Below are 19,846 nucleotides of genomic sequence, written 5' to 3'. Positions count from 1 at the left end.
AGTGGAAAGTCTGTAAGTTGTTCAAGCAACTGTTTACATTTCTGGGTTATGTTTTTTACTTTAGTTGTTTTTTGTTTTTGTTTTTGTTTTTCTAAACAAGAAAATGATGAGTAGATTGCTGCTGTAAGTGAACTACATCCAACCAAGCATTTTTGTATTTTTTCCCCAAATATGGAAGTGTTACAATTAAAAAAGGACAATTACACAGTTTTCAAAATCTAGAAAATCACTTGTTCAGAAACTTCAACAGCCTTCACAATCTGTTTATATGATTGACAGGACATTTCTTTGCCCTCCAAACTATGACTTCTTTGTTTTTTTCTTATTCTTGAACTATAGTAATTCAGTAGGGACATTATGGGTTAGAGTTTTATTATGATTTTTTCTTAGATAATTCAGTTCTCATTACTTTTATATATGCTGAAAAAGGAAAAAATTATAAGGAATACTGGCAGTATGTTTTGATAAAAGGCATGTGCATCAGTGAAATGTTAACTGTATAGCAAATAACCTTTCATAATCTGTAGAAACCAATATTTTTCTGATTTAATAATATTTAATAAGTGACGCTGCATTTATTTTATTTTTTGCCAGTTTAAAATGTTTGTGTGTTTTTATAGATGATTTTAACTGGTACATATTTTGAGTTAAGATGAATGTATTAAAGCAGCATCATATCAGTTTTGTTTATTCGATTTCTAAAATGTGCTGATCCTTGTAAAACTCCTGCTTATCTCTACAACAAAGAAAAATATTCAAAAATACTGCCTTCATTTTCACACACAGTGCTGAAGATGCTGCAAGCACCAAATCATAGCTCATAAAATCAGGTCCTGAGATAGTTACCCATAAAGAGGAATCCTTTGAGTGTATGCCATTGGTGAGCCGATGAGCATGGACCATAGAAGGGCTCAATGTAGAAGGTAAAATTGGCAAATCATAATTGAGAAATATGAAATGTATTCCCATACATAATATGGTATAGGGTGTAATGTACCTTCTTTTGATCACTTTTCCTTTTAAAGTGCTATTCACTTGATCTTAAATGTTCCATGAACTGTTAAATTTCTTAAGTTATATAGTTACTGCACCACATTTATGTATGTGTATGTTTTAATAGTCAATGATAGGTATGTAAGATTGATAATATAAAGGGGCTCTTTGAACATTAAGAGCCCATCAAGTTTTGGTTAGTTGTAGTTTGCATTTTATAAAAAAACATATAGATGAATGCTAATAGATATTGGGGCATTGTTTCTATCTCATGAGAATTTTTTATTCATTACCATAAGCCTTCACTGATACTATAAGTGTTACTTTAAATGGCACTAATCTTAAAGGACCTTGAAATAAATGGAAAGCAGAAAAAAGGTGAGCCAGTTGATTTGAATGCAGTGGATATTAGTTTAGAACAATGTTTAGTTTAGATTGAAATTGAACTGATTGATTTTTAATTAGCACTTAAAAATTTGACAATGTTTTCATTTTTCTTTAAGACATCTTAGTGTGGTGATGCTTACAGTTCTATGGTTTGATGTTTCTTTTAGAAATGAGAAATACAATTTTATTTTTTAATTAATCAAAATGGTTTTAATACTAAAACTAGTAATTTGATACTAGTTGTTTATAAACGTTGTAAAATATCCTTAAACAAATAACTTGGTAGTTAATTCATAAGGGTGGGTTTGGGTAGGACTAGCAGACTACCTTCAGAAGGAAATAGGGCTAATTCAGAAGTGGTAACATTTCATTTGTTTGAATACTCTGCCAGTAGAGCCAGTTCTACCTAGAAAGTTACCTGTTGTGTAGAATAATGATATAGTTTATTAATTAGTGAGGATGTCTTATTTTTATTTTCTGCAAATTCTGCCTCATTTTAAAGTGCATTTTAACAATACCTAAAGATAATTTTGACTCTGAAAATAACCTTACTTTTTGTTTAGTTTAGTGACTTGATTTTTCTTGCCACAATATAAACTTTTAAGGGATTTTAAATTGGTGCTTTTAAGAAGCAAATGAATCCCAGGGTTTATTTCCTTCAGTGATACCCCTATAGAAACTCTTAAATGTATTTGTGCATATATATATTTTTTCTTATGCATGCTCGATGCATTTTCGTCCTGAGAAAAATGTTCTCTACAGAAACTACCCGTGTGTTAAAAGAAGATTGGCTTAAAATGGCTACTGTGATGGGAACAGTGTCTTAGGGAGATGCAGCTTGGACTTGAGGTAAATTGAATACTTTACAAACTGTGGTTTAGAGTTTGCTTTAATGACATTGTATGTAAAAGGACACGATTGCTGTAATTTTGTATTCATTATGGTTTCCTCAATAAATAAATGTACATTGGTGAATATTATAAGAGAGTGCTTTGTTTCTTTTATACATATAATAATAAAAATAATTTTCTACTTTTTACTTGACTTTTTCATTAAAGGTTTGCTGTGAGAAAATACTGGGATGATAAAGAGGTAAACATGCGCAAGTCTTTAAAATACAGACTTTTTTTTAAATACAGAAATTACTTTATTATGGGTTTACATTGTAAAATAAAATTGTCTTCCAGAAAATTAAAATATAAAACAACTTGGTAATAGAATATGGTAGCTAATTATTTACAAACTCATTTTAAAGACTATACTTTTAAATTGAAGGTTGTGCCATTACTTTCCTAAGTCTAATACGCTTAGATCTTGAAACCTTCAATTATGTTACGCGTTTTCTCTTGTATGATCTATTAGTACAAAGTTTTCTCGTTAAAATATAATTTGTTCAGGCAAGATCACAACATAAATTTGCTTTATAAATTTGATTATATATTACACACATTTCAAAAATACATGTTTACTATTCTCAACACTCAGAACACTGTATAGGCAGTGGGTTCTATCAAATTTTCAAATTTTCTCCGGCAATTATTTCTTAAAATTCCTACTTTAACTTTTGTTTTTCTTCCATGGCACTCACCCCACCCCACCCCCAATATATCTGCTTCAGAAAAGACTTTGGAACTACAACAACCAAAATAATGTGCTACTAAGGAAAAAGCCCACTCATGGATAGGTTCCAAATTCATTGTCTCAGCTATTTCAGACTAATTTTAGGTGTAAAAGCTCATAAATGGCATTGTTTCATGCAAAATAACGTATTGGGTTTTTAAAAACATAGTTGCTGCAAATTCTTACGGGAAATACACAGCCTTTATAATAAGTTCTGATAGAATAGTTGAGTAAATTTCCCACTGCCCTCTCCCCCATTAAATACATTTTTTGACTGCTACTGTATAAGATGGCGATAAATCTGGTGCTCATTTGGAAAAGAACATATTCTTTAGATGAGCTTGTGTTTTGAAGATTTATGAAAAGGAGTAAGAAGTCAACATAGTGGCACTTCTGGTTTCCTTTTTTGGCCCCGCCACAGAGAAGATGGATGTAGTAAGAAAGTTGGAGAAAAAGAAAGTTCCAGGGGGAGAAGAGGGAAACTAGTAGTCATCAGCTAGAAAAGAGAAGAAGAAAGGTGATTTTTTTTTTTTTTAAAGGGAAAAAAAATTTAATAGTACGAAAGTTAAAAGAGTGATCATTTCTTACTTTCAATGGTAAGAATACAGGTACTAGCTGCAGAGCCTTTATTGTTGACTGCTTTACACATATACTCTCCTCCATCTTCTGGGAAAGTTTCTGGTAAGTAAAGGCAGTAAGTTTCTCCCCTTTCTATATATTGATAGTCTTCTCCATCTTGTAGTATTTCTCCTTCAAACCACCATGTCACTTCTGGTTTGGGTTCTCCTGTTACTTTAACAGTAAATCTAACTGGCTCACTGTCTACAACAGATGTGTTTTTAAGAGGTTTCTTGAACCATGGAGCTCCTAATCTGGTTGGTTCTTCGTCTTCAGTAGTGGAGCCATTCATTATGCTACCCTCTTCTTCCTCCTCGTCTTCTCTTTTCTGTATTAAAAAATGTGCATTCAGGTTAGTATTTAAAATACAGTATTTTCAGGGCAGTGGTTTAGTAACAGAATTTTGAAGGTAAAAGTGTACTTAACAACATTCCAGTGACTTGAAAGCTACTAAAACATTTTTTCTTTTACCCTTCTCATAAAACTATGGTTTAAGAGCGTCTTTGGAAAATAATATGTAAGCCTGATACCTTTTGTAGTGCTGCATCAATTTCTCTTTGTTCAAATTGCATGCGTAGTAACTTCTGTTCTTCAATTCTTCTTTGTTCTTCTTCTTCTCTTGCCTTAGCCATTTGTTCAAATCTAGCTTTCATATTCACTTTATGGGTAAATGGGGCCTCACTTTTTTTTGCAGGCTTGATATCAACATCTTCTTCCTTCAAGAAAGTGGGCCAAGAATAACAATTGCTTGTTTTCTAAAAACCAAGAACTAAAGCATCAGTAGTTCTGAAAGTAGTATTTGTAAGCACAAAATAAACATGTATGATATGCATATTTGTGCTACACTGCAGACATGCAGATTTTCACTATTCCCCAATTCAGGAAAAGTGACAGGTATATTTAAGAAGCATTCATCTAATTACAATCTTTTTCTCCCAATATAAAGATAAACTCACTATCACTGGGATCCCAGCCTATTTACCTAACCAATTCAGTGCTTGGTTTTGACAGTAATAGAAAAAGGTCAGAATACTGTATGTTCTTATAATTGTTAAAATACTCCTTTCTTACGAGAGACTCCTTACTACTCTTCATGCTACTACTTAATATGAGAAATGTTTCTTTTCTGTTATTTCTCACTTCATGATTTTCCTTCCTTACCCTTGAGATGAATTCCATCCAAATTTACTGATGGTCAAATGCAGGGGTGGGTATTTATAGGTAGAAAAACAGGTGAAGACAACTGTTGAAAAAGGCAATGGTTGGAACATGAAGTCATTAAAGTGAAATATGTGAGTCATCCATTTAGGGATGAGAGTTGGAAGCCATGGATTATTTAATTAAGGGAGTGATTTAAGAGCAGAGTGTCAGCTATCAAATACAGTCTAGGAAAAAACCAATTTGGTAATGATGTCACTGATGGCCTTTGACAGTAATTTTAGTAGAAGTTAACACCATCATGGTTTCTAAAGTACTTTCGTTCTAGTTCACTCTTGGTTTCTCAACTACCTTGGCTTTTGTGGCTCTCTGTAAATCTCACCATTTTAATATAATACTATGGGGAAGTTGTTTCAAAGTACCACATCCAACTAAAGGGAAATTTTGAAACAAGCTGTAGGTTAATTGCCTATGTAAGAAAAATCTTGGTTCAGGGGTATTTTCACATCAGCTTGAGGAGTTGCACCTTGATTCTAATTGAAAGGAGTAGAAGGAGGTAAAAGAAAGTTGGGCAGTTTTTCTGGTTCTCCTGAATCAGATTTTTATTTGATGTCTGAAAGACAGACTAAGCAAAATACATGTTAAACAATGGTTTGATTACTTTCAGCTCAACAGGTTTTTCCGAGACTTAAATGAAAAACAGGACCTCTTCGCACTTTACACTTAATACTATTGTTTACCATATGAACCTTCAAGATAGAATATTTCAGCAGGTACAACAGCTGCTATTATGACTGAGTCTCTCCCCATTAATAACTTGCCTTCTGGATATTAGCGTAAGTTTATGTATATTTATGACTTTATTTAGCTGCCTCAACCCTGCATTTAGAAAATACAAAATTTGGTGCTGGTCACAGTAGCTCACACCTGTAGTCTTGGCTACTTGGGAGAGTGAGGTGGGAGATACGTTGTTGACCATTGACATTTTCTAAAGGCAGAAACTAAATATGTGATCAGATTTGAGGTGGGAGGATTGCTGTAGAGGTTCAGATTGTGGGGTCCTACACTGTAAGTTGATTGCACTGTCCCAAAACTATGTTAACACAAGGTTTTAAAGCTATTTCAATGACCTTTAATCCAGGAAGGAAGGTATGCTAGGAGGGACTTAAGTCCTCCACAGGAATCCAGTCAGGACAGCCTGAATATAAGAGTTCAGCCATGTTCTACTCTCACATCCATTTATGCGAAAGAGCCAGTAATAGCAATAAAATAAGAGGTCACTTACCTACCTTATTTCCATTATTCTTACCTACATATTTTGTAGGGATAGGGGTGACTGGTTCTGAGGTTCCACTGCCTTTAACCAGAAAGGGAAGCAAGTGCGTGCTGACTGAACTTTACTTTCTATGACACATTTACGTCTCTAAATCTCAACTGATGTGGCCATCCATCCACTAAATATTTATGTTCTCTAGGGTTTTATCATTCACCTTCAAACTATTAACTTTCTGAGGGGCTTTTACTCCTATACTTTCAGCTACTATCCATAAAAGTTACAATTACGGCTCTTCCCATCTGAGTTCAAGACCTGTTTTAGGTCTTTACTTGATCCAAATATAGCTCAAACTCTACATGTCCAAAACAATTTATTCACCGCACCTTTCCAGATATGATTTCTCTAGCATCACCTAGTTTCCCTGCTAATCCTGAAGTAAGGTTAGGTGCCTCACCAACCACCTGCCCAAAAAGCAACCTGTTAACCCAGTTTTGTTAAAGTTAGGTCTATTTTTCTCCCATGGCCCCAACTTCATGCCTTTGTGCCTATCTTCCAGCTTATCCTCCATGATCCCAGAATTATTTCATAAACATAAGTTTTTTATTACTCTGCCCTAAAAATATGGTTATTAACATTGTTCCCCAGATCATAGTCCCTGCAAGGTTAAAAAGGCCCTTCAACTATCCACAACCTACTTTTACAACTTTATATCCTATCACCTATTATTCTGTGAACCTTGCCTTATAGTCCTTCGAACCTGTTTTTTTTATAGGCCTCATCTATAAAATTAGTATGATAATCTCCGGAGTTTAACTCAAATACACTGGTTCTACCAATTCAACTAAAACATATCCCAATAAATATTTTTGATTCATTTTGCTACAGTGAACCATTTGATGTTCACTGTAGGTTTTAACACTAATAAAGGTTTGGAAACAATGCTGTGGTGTGTTAGTCTGTCTGTCAAAGTCTCTTAAGATCTTGATGTGCTATTAGTTCCCAGATTACTATATGCACCAGTGGTTAATTGTAAGTATTAAAAGTTACTTCAAAGCCAATGTTATTTCTATTAAATTCATTATCATTACTATACCATAAGTATGTTGATTATAAAAGTAATATACCTCATGAAAGTTTTCTGCTTCTCGCTCTTTAATTTCAAGGTCAATTGCTCTCCTTCTTGCTCGTTCTTCCTCTATCTTTTTCTGTATTTCTTTTTCAGACAACTGTCCAATTTTTTCAAACTTGCTTTTTAGATTTTTAGCCTGAATAGAGCCACTCCTTTTTAATTTGATTAATTCTTCATATTCTCTGCTCAGTCCAAAGGTTTCACTTTCTTCCTCTTCCTTCAAAAAAATTAGATTTTATATGTTGAATATCAGCAAGTTAGTTTGTATAATAAACCATCCAAAAAGTGTGCATTTTTTCTCATTTGATGCCAAAACTAAAGCTTAAATAATCTCTTCCCTAAATGCAAGATCCAAATTTACTAAGTAAAAGTATTGCTACAAGGCCAGGCACGGTGCCTCACACCTGTAATCCTAGCACTCTGGGAGACGAAGGTGGGATGATCTCTCGAACTCAGGAGTTCGAGACCAGCCTGAGCAAGAGAGAGACATTCCCCCGCCCCCATCTCCACTTAAAAAATTAGCCAGGCACAGTGGCACACACCTTTAGTCCCAGCTACTTGGGAGGCTGAGGCAGGAAGATCGCTTCAGCCCAAGAGTTTGAGGTTGCAGTGAGCCATGATGACACCACTGCATTCTACCCGGGGTGGAAGTGAGACTGTCTCAAAAAAAAAAAAAAAAAAAAGTATTATTACAAATTTAGGGCTTTAGAAAACATTCCATTTAAAATATTTTCATTAGGGAATATGGCTAAAGTCCTCTAACATACCATGATATCCTGCTACAACTAAAATATGCATGGCAAGATTAGTTTTTACTATGAATTGTAGAAAGATCTTTGTTAGGGGAAGGCAAAGAACACTGGACTAGGAGTCAGATATGAGTTCTAGTGTGGTCTTTTGCGTACCTACTTAACCCGCTGGGTATGATTTTCTTCATCTCTAAATAGAGCCAGCGTATCTCTAAAATTTCTCCTGTTTTTGATTTTATGGTAGCCTTATAAAGCTACATTAATACTCAAGCTAACAAGCATTTCTGAAGATACAGTTTGGTAAAAGCCCTACATTTCTCTACATATCACTTTTATCCTCAATTATATATTTTGTAGGGAAAGATAGAAAAGGAGCCAACCAAGATTGGGCTCCAGTTCTTTATTCCATTTTAATCTTGTTCTTTTATTCAGGTTCCTTTTCCCTGAATTTTCACAATTTATTATTATTAATACTAGTCCTTTGCAAGGGACTTTGCTACACTAAATCCTAACCTCACTATGTGGAATAGTAAAATATTGCAGTTATTCCTATTATACTTTTCCCAGAGAAGACCTAGAGTTCTAGGCAGGGTTTAAAGAGCAGGGACTAGGGGTTGTCACAGTCTGTGATGTGACATGAGGCTTAATTTCTTGGCTTAACCAAGGGGTAAAAGAGAAAACTTATTCCTTTATACTACTTCCACTTTTCAGACTATGTGGTTGAAAATACTCATAAAATGCCAGAAACTAACACATTTATGATACACATATCACAATGTTTTCTAAATCATTCTGTTCAAAATTAACCATTGAACTAATAAGCTACAGTGTAGTGATGTTGGAATTGCCTTGCTACTTGGCTTGAAAACTCCACACATTAGGCTGAGTCATTTAATAGCACCAGAATGTCTTGACAGTTGCATACTGCCCTATATTAACTAGATTACATCATAATAATACACTAAAATATACTTTAGAAGTGAGTTTTCATAGACAATTCATTTTCAGCTTCCCATATAAAATGCTACTAAATTTTTTGAGGGGCAGGAAGAGGTTAGACCTTGGAATGTTTTCCTACAGCACTTTCATGATATTTTATTCATATATTTATATGGCATTAATATTCTCTGGGCCAGCGAGATGATTTGCCAGCCACAGCCAGGGCAGAAAAGTAAAACTCCCCTTCCCACAAGCCCACTGCCCCAGTCATGACAAACGGGCAACTTCCAAGAGATTGCAGCCTATGTGTAGGGATCACATCCACAGGGTTCTTAGAAGTTTGTAAGAGGACCCCACCAAGTCACCTACCAAACATGCTGTGGCACTGCCAGTCCGAGGCTGGGACAGTTGCTGCTTACTTTGCCCCAAGTCATCAGGCTGAGTGCTGGACCCTAACCCTTTCAGTGTAGCCTGGCCCCCACCAAGATAGGGGTAAAGACAGGTTCCTTTTTTTTTTTTTTTTTTTGAGACAGAGTCTCACTCTGTCGCCCCAGTTAGAATGCAGTGGCGTCATCATAGCTCACCGCAACCTCAGACTCCTGGGCTCAAGTGATTCTCCTGCCTCAGCTTCCCGAGTAGCTGGGACTACAGGTGTGGGCCACCATGCCCGGCTAATTTTTTTTTCTATTTTTAGTAGAGACAGTCTCGCTCTTACTCAGGCTGGTCTTGAACTCCTGACCTCAAGCAGTCCTCCCACCTCTCAGCCTCCCAGAGTGCTAGGATTACAGGCATGGGCCACCACGCCTCTTTCCCCCTCTCCTCTGCTGCCCATGCCCGGGCATCATGGCACACACCTATAGTCCCATCTACTCTGGAGGCTGAGGCAAGATAGCTTGAGCCCAGAAGTTTGAGGTTGCAGGGAGCTGTGATGCGCCACTGCACTCTACCCAGGGTGACAGAGACCCTGTCTCAAAGAAAAAAAAAGACTTGCCAAACTGGTAAGCCTATTAGCATCTGTGATACTCCTGTGGTTTTATCTTATTTTGTTTAAATTTATCAGTTTAAGTCTTTGTTTCAAGGAAAATCAGTATAAATGGGTATATTAAGTACTCTAGAACAACAGTTCTTTTTTTTTTTTTTTTTTTTTTTTTTTGAGACAGAGTCTCACTCTGTTGCCCAGGCTAGAGTGAGTGCCGTGGCGTCAGTCTAGCTCACAGCAACCTCAAACTCCTGGGCTTAAGCGATCCTACTGCCTCAGCCTCCCGAGTAGCTGGGACTACAGGCATGCGCCACCATGCCCGGCTAATTTTTTGTATATATATATTTTAGTTGTCCATATAATTTCTTTCTATTTTTAGTAGAGACGGGGTCTCACTCTTGCTCAGGCTGGTCTCGAACTCCTGACCTCGAGCGATCCACCCGCCTCGGCCTCCCAGAGTGCTAGGATTACAGGCGTGAGTAGAACAACAGTTCTTAATCATGGTGTACTCACATACTTCTGAGGTAAAGGGGAATAAATATTTACTTAAGGAACTATAGTAATGTCACAGTCACTTGCAATCCTATATATTTTTTTTAAACTAGCAAGGAAAGAGTGGAGAGTTATAGTACACTAGAAAGTACACATAACTATGCAGAAGCCTGTACCAAGTAAGCGCCTCTGGAGTATGCTGAGTATCGTTTATGTGAATAATAATTACAAGGTTTTACAAGGCAATATAAATAAAATACTTAGCTTAATAAGTAGGAATATAAATGGATATCTTTTTTGTTGTTTTTTTAGAGACAGGGTCTTGCTCTGTCATCCAGGCTGGAGTGGTGCGTGGCTCACTGCAGCCTTGAACTCCTCATATTTCAGCCTTCTGAGTAGCTGGGACTATAGGTGTGGGCCACCATGCCTGGATGATAGCTATTTCTTAAAATCTTACCTCTCCCATTTCTTGTCTCAGCTGTTCAAACTCCTGTTTCTCCATTTCTAGTTTATGCTTCCGTTCCTCCTCTGTTCGTCGTTTTTCTTCTTCCATTTTTTGTTTTAATAATTCTTCAAAATTAATTTCCAGTTTTCCCGGTGTAAGAGATTCTTGAGAAATTGTTTTATACATCTCTGGGGAGTCATCATCTACTACCTATTTAAAGTAATTTTTTTAACACTCTTGCTGAAATTATACATACTAAAAAGGGAATATTTCTTAAAGAAACTGGGATGTCTTGAATAGAAATGTTTCACATTGAACTAAAAACCAGGAGACATAAATTAATAATAAACAAGGGAGGAATTCCTGGAAAATGTAAGACTGAGGTATTTTGTGGTTATGGAGGAAATGGTCACTATTCTCCATTCCAACGAACATAAAGAAATACTTTGACTTTATTTATACTATAAGTAATTTGAATTAGACATTAACATTTTCTAATATTGAGAACATTTTTACTTGAATTAAAGTGAATCTCCATTCTGATAATTAAAATAGAACATTTCACTTAAATCATGGTCTTGTCTGAATGAATGAGATAACCCATCACGATCTCTTCAATCAAGCAAAAACCACTTAGTACTATGATTTTATTGTTTATTTATTTGCTGTCAGGCTAACTATCAAAAAATAATAATAGTTAATACTTAGAGCTGCCAAGTACAGTTATATGCACTATACATGTATTAATTTATTTAATCCTTTAACCCTATGAAGTAGATATTAATATGCTCATTTTACAGATGAAACTGAGGCACTGCAAAGTAACTTGTCTAAGGTCAACACAAATACTATGTGGCAAATTATCTGCCATTTAGCTGTGACCTTGGGCAAGTTACCTAGCCTAAGTCTGGGTTTTCTTATCTGTGACAACTTTCATAGGGTTGTCATAGGGATTAAAGAAAGTTTAGAAACACTTAGCGGTGTCTCTCCACGATAAGCTCTCAAAAGGTAGTCTTATCCTTACCTTATCATCCCTTGTATATAAGCAATCCCTAAAATGCAAATAGAAACTTTCTGATTTTTAAGTTGTTGACAGGGACTACATTTGACCATGAAAAACAATTTTCTAATTCTGTTTTTCTGTCCACTGAAGGTATACACATAAACCTCTGGCCTGAACTGTGACTCTGTGATTGAAATAGACATAGGGGAATGAGAGAGGCAAGGGGTAATTATTCATTTGCTCCAACTTTTATCAAGACTTTAAACCCACACTTTACTACAGAACTGGTTTAACTCAGAAACAATGTTTAAATGGTTTTATAGTCCAAAGACTGCCAAAAATTTTTAATTTTATTATATGAGTTAACTGAGCTATAGTATGAAATTACAACACTTGGTCCTGGATAAAAAAAAATATATAAATGAAGGAAGAAGTTTTTCTCTCTTGTCTTGACAGAGAAATTTCTCTAGGAAACTTGGTTTTGGTTTAACACAGTTTTTTTTTTTCCCCTGCACTTTTTCCACTAGTGAATCACGGTAAAAAGCAATTTTGGCCTAAAATCTGCCCCTAGGGCTAGGTCTCCTGATCTTCACAGCTACTTCTCTTCTACCACTTCTGAACCTACTTATTTTCTAAAAAATAAGTCCATTCACAATGTCTGTAGTGTTTCTGTGTAGAAACCATTGGTGAATCAGGGATTTCCTAATACACACAAGATAGTTTCAATATCACATACTCCATAAATATTTATTGGAGGTCTTTCACGCTTGGTAAACAGTCTCGGCCTCACCGAGTGAGAAAGACAGCCGTAAGAGTTAACAATACAGCATTAGTGCTATACCAGGGGAGTACTAAATGCTGTAAGAATTCATAGGAGGTGTCTGTTATCAGGAAAGGCTTTCAGAGTAAATGGAAGGTTATGAATAGAAGATAGCAGAGCATAGGTAAAGGAGAGAGGGACACGTTTCAGACAGTATTTGTGAAGGTGGAGAGATTCCCACTTTGAAGAAATAGAAACAAATTTAGTATATCTGAAACAAAGCAGATTAAGGAAGGATCAAGAAATGAAACTGAAGCAATATTATACTAGGGCAAGATTATTGAAGAAATTTGTTTTAAAAGTTTTTGGATTTTTGCTTAAGGGAAGTGAGAAAATAACAAGCAAAAAAGTAACAAAGTAGTAGTGATCAAATTTGCTTTTTGCTTTTCTGTTTTTTTAAGATCACTCCTGGTCTTAGAGGGAAGAACGGATTACAGGTAAAAAAGCAAGTTAATTAGAGGCTGGGCCCAGGCAAAGGATAACAGTAATCTGGATTATAGTAGTAGTGGTGGGAAATGGGGAAAAACTGATAGATTTTAGAGTGATTTAAGAGGTTGAATGAATGAGACTTAGTGACTGGATGTGAAGCATCAATGAGAATGGAAGTGTTCAGGCTTCCAAGTTTCTGATTTAAGCACCTGAGGGGGTGATGAAGCCACATAATCACTTCAGCATGTATGTCTGAAGGTTACCCAGACAGAGGAAGAAAACCAGGTTTATGATATCACTGAGCCAATTAAAATGTCTCAGGCCAGGCGTGGTGGCTCATGCCTGTAATCCTAGCACTTTGGGAGGTTGAGGTGGGAGTATCACTTGAGGCCAGGAGTTTGAGACCAGATTGGGCAACATAGTGAGACCCCTGTCTCTACAAAAAAAAAAAAAAAAAAAAAAGCCAGGCACGGTGGCACATGCCTGTAGTCCCAGCTACTCAGGAGGCTGAGGCAGGAGGATGGCTTGAGCCCAGGACTTTGAGGTTGCAATGAGCTATGATGATGCCACTGCACTCCAGCCCAGGCAACAGAATGAGACCCTATCACACAGAAAAAAAAAGTTTCGAGAAGGGGATGCCGTGTTCACATGTCAAATTGCTTAAAAATAGTTGGGGCAGATGGGAGCAGGGAGGAGGGGATGGGTATATACACATGTAATGGGTCTGGTGCGCACTGTCTGGGGGATGGACACACTTGAAGCTCTGGCTTGGGTGGGGCAAGGGCAATATACCTAAACATCTGTACCCCCATGATATGCTGAAATTAAAAAAATAAAAAATAAATTAAACTAGTATGGGAAGTAGAGTTACAACTTTGTGATGATTAAGTTAGGTATCAATATTTAGGAGTGATGGGTGAGCATTTTAGAGAGTTAAATAATTGTGATTAAATGACTCTGGTCATTTAATACATACTGGGTGGGATAAAAATTGAAAAGAAAGAAAGGAAGGAAAGAACAAGGTAAAGAGGGAACGTGGGAAGAGAGGGCAGGAGACAATGGAGGGGAAGAAAGGAAAAGTGAGGGCAGGAAAGTCCCTGCTTCTTAGGCACTCAGTTCTGGAAAACATGCCTTCCCAGAGAAGGAAGATAATAGTCAACATTTTATGCCAGACACAGCAATTTAATGACAACTTTCTCAACCCTAAATTGGAGCAAATACCTTCAACCGGCTGGTGTTATTCCATGGGAGACTTTAAAATCTATTTGCCACTCCTACACTTGGCACAGATTCCAGGAATAATAGGCTGTCCCCCAAAGCCTAATAATTTCTATTAACATACTCTAAAAGCTAAATTCTAATGGCAATCTCCAGTTAGGTTCTGTCTTACCATGCTTCTCCTTGCTTCAGCAAATGCCTTCTTTTCTTCTTCTATTCTCCTTCTGGCTTCTTCCTCTGCTTTTCTTTTTTCATCTTCTCTCCTTTGCCTTTCTATTTCTTCAAAACTGAGTCTGAGTTTACCTGGGCGGTATACTTTTGAAATTTTTTCCATGTCTTGGTTTTCTTCCTCTTCATTTACCTAACCAAAGAAATAATTCATTACTGAGAATTGGGATTCATCAAAGACAGGAATGAATCAGCAATAAAAAGACACAGAGGAGTGTTTCAATGCCCTTAATATGGTTTTTTTTTTTTTTTTGTGGTGACAGAGCAAGACTCTGTCACTGGGCTAGAGTGCAGTGGTGTCATCATAGCTCAACTACAACCTCAAATTCCTGGGCTCTCCTGCCTCAACCTCCCAAAGTGGTAGGATTACAGGCGTGAGCCACCTTGCTCTACCTTTTGGTCAAGTATATTAAATGGGTAGGGCTGGGAGTTTGAGACCAGCTCTGAGCAAGAGCAAGACTCTCTCTTAAAAAAAAAAAAAAGAAAAAGAAAAATTAGCCAGGCATCGTGGTGGGCCAGGCACCTGTAGTCCCAACTGCTCAGAAGGCTGAGGCAGGACGATTGCTTGGGCCCAGGAGTTTGAGGTTGCTGTGAGCTAAGATGACGCCACTGCACTCTAGCCAGAGCCATAGAGCAAGACCCTTTCTCCAAAATAAAAAAATAAATAAATAAATATTTTTTAAGAACATTAACTCTCCCAGAACAAACATAAAGTGTGTGTGTGTGTGTGTGTGTGTGTGTGTGTACTTAAATCGAGGTTCAAGTATATCTACACAGAGTCTCATTTGGTAGCAAAACAAAGTCTTCATTTTGTAATTTTCATGGATTTTTTTTTTTACTGTGGTGCTTTTCCTTATACTAATCAGATAAAAGATTATTATCTAGAACTATTTTTTATAAAATTCAAATTTCATCATTCTATAATTACAGTTTTAATTTATTATTAAATTAATTAAAATATTAATTGAATTTTATTTTTGATTAACAATATTTCTTTTTTGTTTTTTGTTTTTAAAGCCCAGACAAGCAGTTGGATAAATTAACAATATTTCTATTTCTTTATTAAGTTGACCACCAGTACTATATAAAATGTGTAGGTATTATGTAACCATAATTACCTAAAAGTAATAACATTTTCAAGTAAAATATTATTTTATTAGAAAATTAACATTTTTGAGACATAATTCTTAGAACATCATTAATGAAAGCTGATCAAGAAAGTTCTGGTAACTTTAAAAATTATAAATGTTCTGTCTGGCTGCAGTGGCTCCTGCCTGTAATCCCAGCACTTTGGAGGGCTGAGGTGGGAGGATTGCTGGAAGCCAGAAGCTTGAGACCAGCCTGGGCAACATAGTAAGACTCTGTCTCTAAAAAAATTTTTTTAAATTAGCTGGGTGTGGTGCCATGCACCTGTAGTCCAAGCTACTCAGGAGGCCAAGGCAGGAGGATCATTTGAGCTAGGGAGTTGGAAACCAGCCTCAGCAAAAGCAAGACTCCGTCTCTACTAAAAATAGAAAAATTAGCGGGCATGGTGGCATGCACCTGTAATCCTAGCTACAGGCGGCTGAGGCAGGAGAATAGCTTGAGCCCAGGACTTTGAGGTTGCTGTGAGCTCAGCTGACACCACGGCACTCTAGCCCAGAGGACAGAGTGAAACTCCATCTCAAAACAAAAGAAAAAAGTTTGAGGTTCCACTGAGCTATAAAAGTGCCACTGCACTCCAGCCTGGGCAACAGAGCCAGACCCTGTCTTTAAAAAAAAAAAAAATGAAACCAAAGCATAGAGAGATTAAATAACTTGTCCATGATTACACAATTAATAAATGGTTGATAACTGAATCTAGGTAGTCTGGCTCCAAAATCCATGGTTTTAACCACTACACTACATATAAATATATATACAAACATGCATGCACACACGCACCCCCCTTATAGGGCGAACTGCATATTCAAATCATAATAAACTGTTATTTTGATATATTCAAATATTTGAAAAACTGCACTAAAACCAAGTACACTTACAATTAGACTTAAAAATGTCTCACCCCTATGTCATTAAATACATTTCAGTCTGAACTAACAGATGAAGAGAAACCAAGTTCACTGAGTAATTATTTTGCTAATTTATATATTAATAACAATTTATAAAAATAAAAATTTAAAGCATCTTGGGTAAAATGCTCCAAAGTGGAAACAAGACAATACATATAAATTTTATATATGAAATATATACACAATTTCAAAATAAGGCCCTTTTGTATATAAAATCTTTTTGAATTTATATTATCTAAAGCCAGCCACCTTCCCTAATATGCAATGTAAGGTTTCAATATAAATATTTACCATTTGCCGCCTTGCTTCTTCAAAAGCACGCTTCTCCTCTTCTAAACGTTGTCTTGCTTCCTCTTCAGCTTGCTTCTTTCGGTTTTCTTGTCTTTGTCGCTCCAGTTCTTCAAAAGTTAGTTTCAGTTTTCCAGGAGAAAGTGATTCTTTTTTTGCCTCACTTTCCATTTCATCATCCTAAGAAAACATTATTAAAACCCACCTTTTAGTCATAAAGGGAAATGTTGCTAACCAACTTAACTGCCTTGACCTATTACTTAAAAAAAATTACCATGACCAATGAAAGACACTTTGCTTCTTTGAGAGATCGTAGTTGTTCTTCATATTTTATTCTTTTATCTTCTTCATACTTAATCCTTTCTTTCTCTTCTCGTTCTTTTTCTAGATCCTCAAAATTCTTTTTCATTTTTCCAGATGTTTTGTATGATTTGACAGGTACTACTGTTATAAGTAGCGAATCATCTCCTTCCTATTTTATAAAATAGATAATTAGCATGTTTCTTCTTAATCAAAATTTAGATTTCATGGGACTTTACCTCCATCATTGGTGAATTCCATTACATTGCCATCCGTGTTATCATGAAGAACAAAAAATTATCTTTTTACAGATTACTATTAAATATCTCCTCTAAATTCCTTGTGCATTATGAGTTAATCTTATTGAAATTCATTGTTGACAAGGTTCAAGAAGCATTCTATTTCCCAGAAGATGGAGTTAATACAGCTGTTCAGATAAGAAAACTGCAGTGACATTGCCTGAATTTAGTTATCCATGCACTAATCCCACAAAATGTGCACGTGAGTGTAAGCTAGATCAATTTGATGGTGGATAGATTGAGTTTAAACACAGAAAAAGGTTTTCTCCATATGATTTTTCTCTCCATGCAATCTTTTAAGTACTTAAAAAAACTAATATTTGGTGAGGAAAATACCACAGTATTTCCAATTGATTTATTAAACGTTTATATTATAGGTAAAACTCTTTGGCATTTGATCCTATTAAAATATTTTTAATTTATTTTTTTAATTCATTTTAATTCTATTACATAATCTATTGTTGCCTCTAACTTTTTTCAAAACTAAGGAGAAGAGTTATAAAATATAACACATGCCTCTAAAAGTGGCTCCCAATTTATGTGGCTGTAGTTTTAGGCACACCATCAAATTGTTTGATTGATTTTTAACATATTCTGTTAGGTTAAAAGAGATGACTAAAATTTTTGTGGTTGTTGAAGATTCCTTCATGGTAATAGATACTGCACTCTATACATAGTATGTGAAAACCAAAACACAAACTCTGAGGAACTCTGAGGAAAGAAGACAAATGAGAAGAAAACTGCCTTTTAAAACTGTTAGCTTTCAACAATCTCAACTGTTAGTAACACAGTTTAAGAAATATATATGGTCTTGGCAGAGTATCCCAAACTGAGACTAAAGAGATTTGTCTTTCTAATCTAACTATGAAAGCAAAACATACTTTTCTTTAAAAACACTAAGGTATAGTGTTTGTAAGTGCAAAAGTATGATCTTGCTTTGAGAAACATACATCTGTCTTTTTGTTGTTATCGCTATATTTATAATAAAAAGAGTAAAATAAAAGCCCTTTTTATATTTTCTTAGATTAAAAGAATGTGTGAATCAGATAATTTTAGGTGAATGTTTCATTAAAGGAAATATCTGTTTACCTCTGATGCTGATTCAGTTCCCGTATTGTTTATGTCCTCAATCTATTGAATGAGAATTTCATATCATTACATTACATCAGATTTCTGCTTTTTGCTTTTAAACATACAAATGAAAAGTAATGTTGTTGTGAGTTATAGTAAATTTTCAAATTTGTAATTTTTGAAATGTTTTATGTTGTTCCAAATTAGGCAAATGTATCCTTTTAAATGGAGGTTAAACCTTATAGTAGTTGTTGCATATTGATACATTATCAACATCCAGGAAATAACATATAAGAAAAAATTGAGATAAAGCCTACCTTTATAAATCTGGAAATTGAATAATGGACCAAACTCTTATGATCAGGCTGTGAGCTTACAAGTAGCAATTATTAATTTAATTAGCAATTTAAACTGAGACACAGAAACATTTCTCAATTCTCTGTCCCTGCCCTGGCAAAAGGAAAACTTATCATTAACAATCAAAAAATTGTCATTATTATATTTTAAAACATAAATATATAGCAAAAATATGACTCATACAACAACAAAGTGTGGTAAAAGATGAAGGCTAGTTTAGAAGGAAAAATAATTCTGGTAGTCATAATGGTTTCTCTGTATTTTGATCAGATCTAAGTAAGAAAGAGCCTCATTTAAAAAGTGGGAGCTCAATTTGGCCATTACTCATAAGAAACACCATTAGGTTAGCTTGAGGGAAGGCTAATGTACTGTTCTTAAACAACGGAGAATTGAGAGAAGATAGGTGATTTAAATAAAGCAATGTATGAGATCTCAGGAAAAGAAAACATAAGCAATGGGAAAATGTGAACTGTTAGAAAGTAAGAATTCAGATTGTTGATTGTTTTAATTTGATTTTTAAAATCAAAAAAAGAGTCTGGAAGTAGTCTGGTCCTTATGCAGACTAAGGGAATTTTGTTGTACCCTGACTCATATAGGAACTGGGCTGGCTAGTCTCTCATGCTGCCACTTTTCTTTTCTATATTCTCAGAAGAAATAATACATTTTATTAAGATACCCAATTTATTTCCTTTTTTGTTTATTCTTTTTAAGACAAGATCTCACTCTATCGCCCAGGCTAGAGTGCAGTGGCATGATCACAGCTCACTGCAGCCTTGAACTCCAAAGCTCAAGTGATCCTCCAACCTCAGTCTCCTGAGTAGCTAGGACAACAGGGCATGTACCACTATGCCCGGCTAATTTATTTTTATTTTTTGTAGAGACAGGGTCTTGCTCTGTTTCCCAAGCTAGTCTCCAATTCCCGCCCTCAAGCAATCCTCCTGCCTTGGCCTCCCAAAGTGCTAGGATTACAGGTAGGATTCCAGGCCCAGCCTGAGAG

The 19,846-nt window shown here is 35.7% G+C and overlaps 2 protein-coding genes across 8 annotated transcripts in view; one reads left to right on the top strand and one right to left on the bottom strand.

Annotated features, from left to right (window-relative positions):
• The window catches only part of FUBP1 (far upstream element binding protein 1), a 35,401-nt gene extending 33,041 nt beyond the window's left edge, over window positions 1–2,360 (top strand). For 4 of the 7 annotated variants that reach the window (XR_011234569.1, XR_011234567.1, XM_069480157.1 and 1 more), the window contains one exon: window positions 787–2,360. Coding sequence is in view for 3 of the 7 variants with exons in the window: in XM_069480157.1 (XP_069336258.1) it covers window positions 787–817 (31 nt within the window). In the remaining 4 variants the exon portion in view is untranslated. The remainder of the gene's footprint in view (window positions 1–786) is intronic. The other 3 variants (XR_011234570.1, XR_011234568.1, XM_069480156.1) reach the window with 2 other exon arrangements.
• Window positions 2,361–3,577: 1,217 nt separating this feature from the next.
• The window catches only part of NEXN (nexilin F-actin binding protein), a 41,778-nt gene continuing 25,509 nt past the window's right edge, over window positions 3,578–19,846 (bottom strand). Inside the window, exons 6-13 of the mRNA XM_069479187.1 lie at window positions 18,511–18,552; window positions 17,097–17,294; window positions 16,826–17,002; window positions 14,428–14,616; window positions 10,798–10,995; window positions 7,177–7,398; window positions 4,149–4,334; window positions 3,578–3,946 (exon numbers count right to left, since the gene is read on the bottom strand). Coding sequence (XP_069335288.1) covers window positions 3,578–3,946; window positions 4,149–4,334; window positions 7,177–7,398; window positions 10,798–10,995; window positions 14,428–14,616; window positions 16,826–17,002; window positions 17,097–17,294; window positions 18,511–18,552 — 1,581 coding nt within the window. The remainder of the gene's footprint in view (window positions 3,947–4,148; window positions 4,335–7,176; window positions 7,399–10,797; window positions 10,996–14,427; window positions 14,617–16,825; window positions 17,003–17,096; window positions 17,295–18,510; window positions 18,553–19,846) is intronic.

The sequence above is a fragment of the Eulemur rufifrons genome, chromosome 8 (genome assembly GCF_041146395.1).
Source record: "Eulemur rufifrons isolate Redbay chromosome 8, OSU_ERuf_1, whole genome shotgun sequence".
In the NCBI taxonomy this organism is placed as follows: Eukaryota; Metazoa; Chordata; class Mammalia; order Primates; family Lemuridae; genus Eulemur; species Eulemur rufifrons.
Note: the sequence above shows the minus strand (reverse complement) of the source record. Positions and strands in the feature narration are given on the sequence as shown.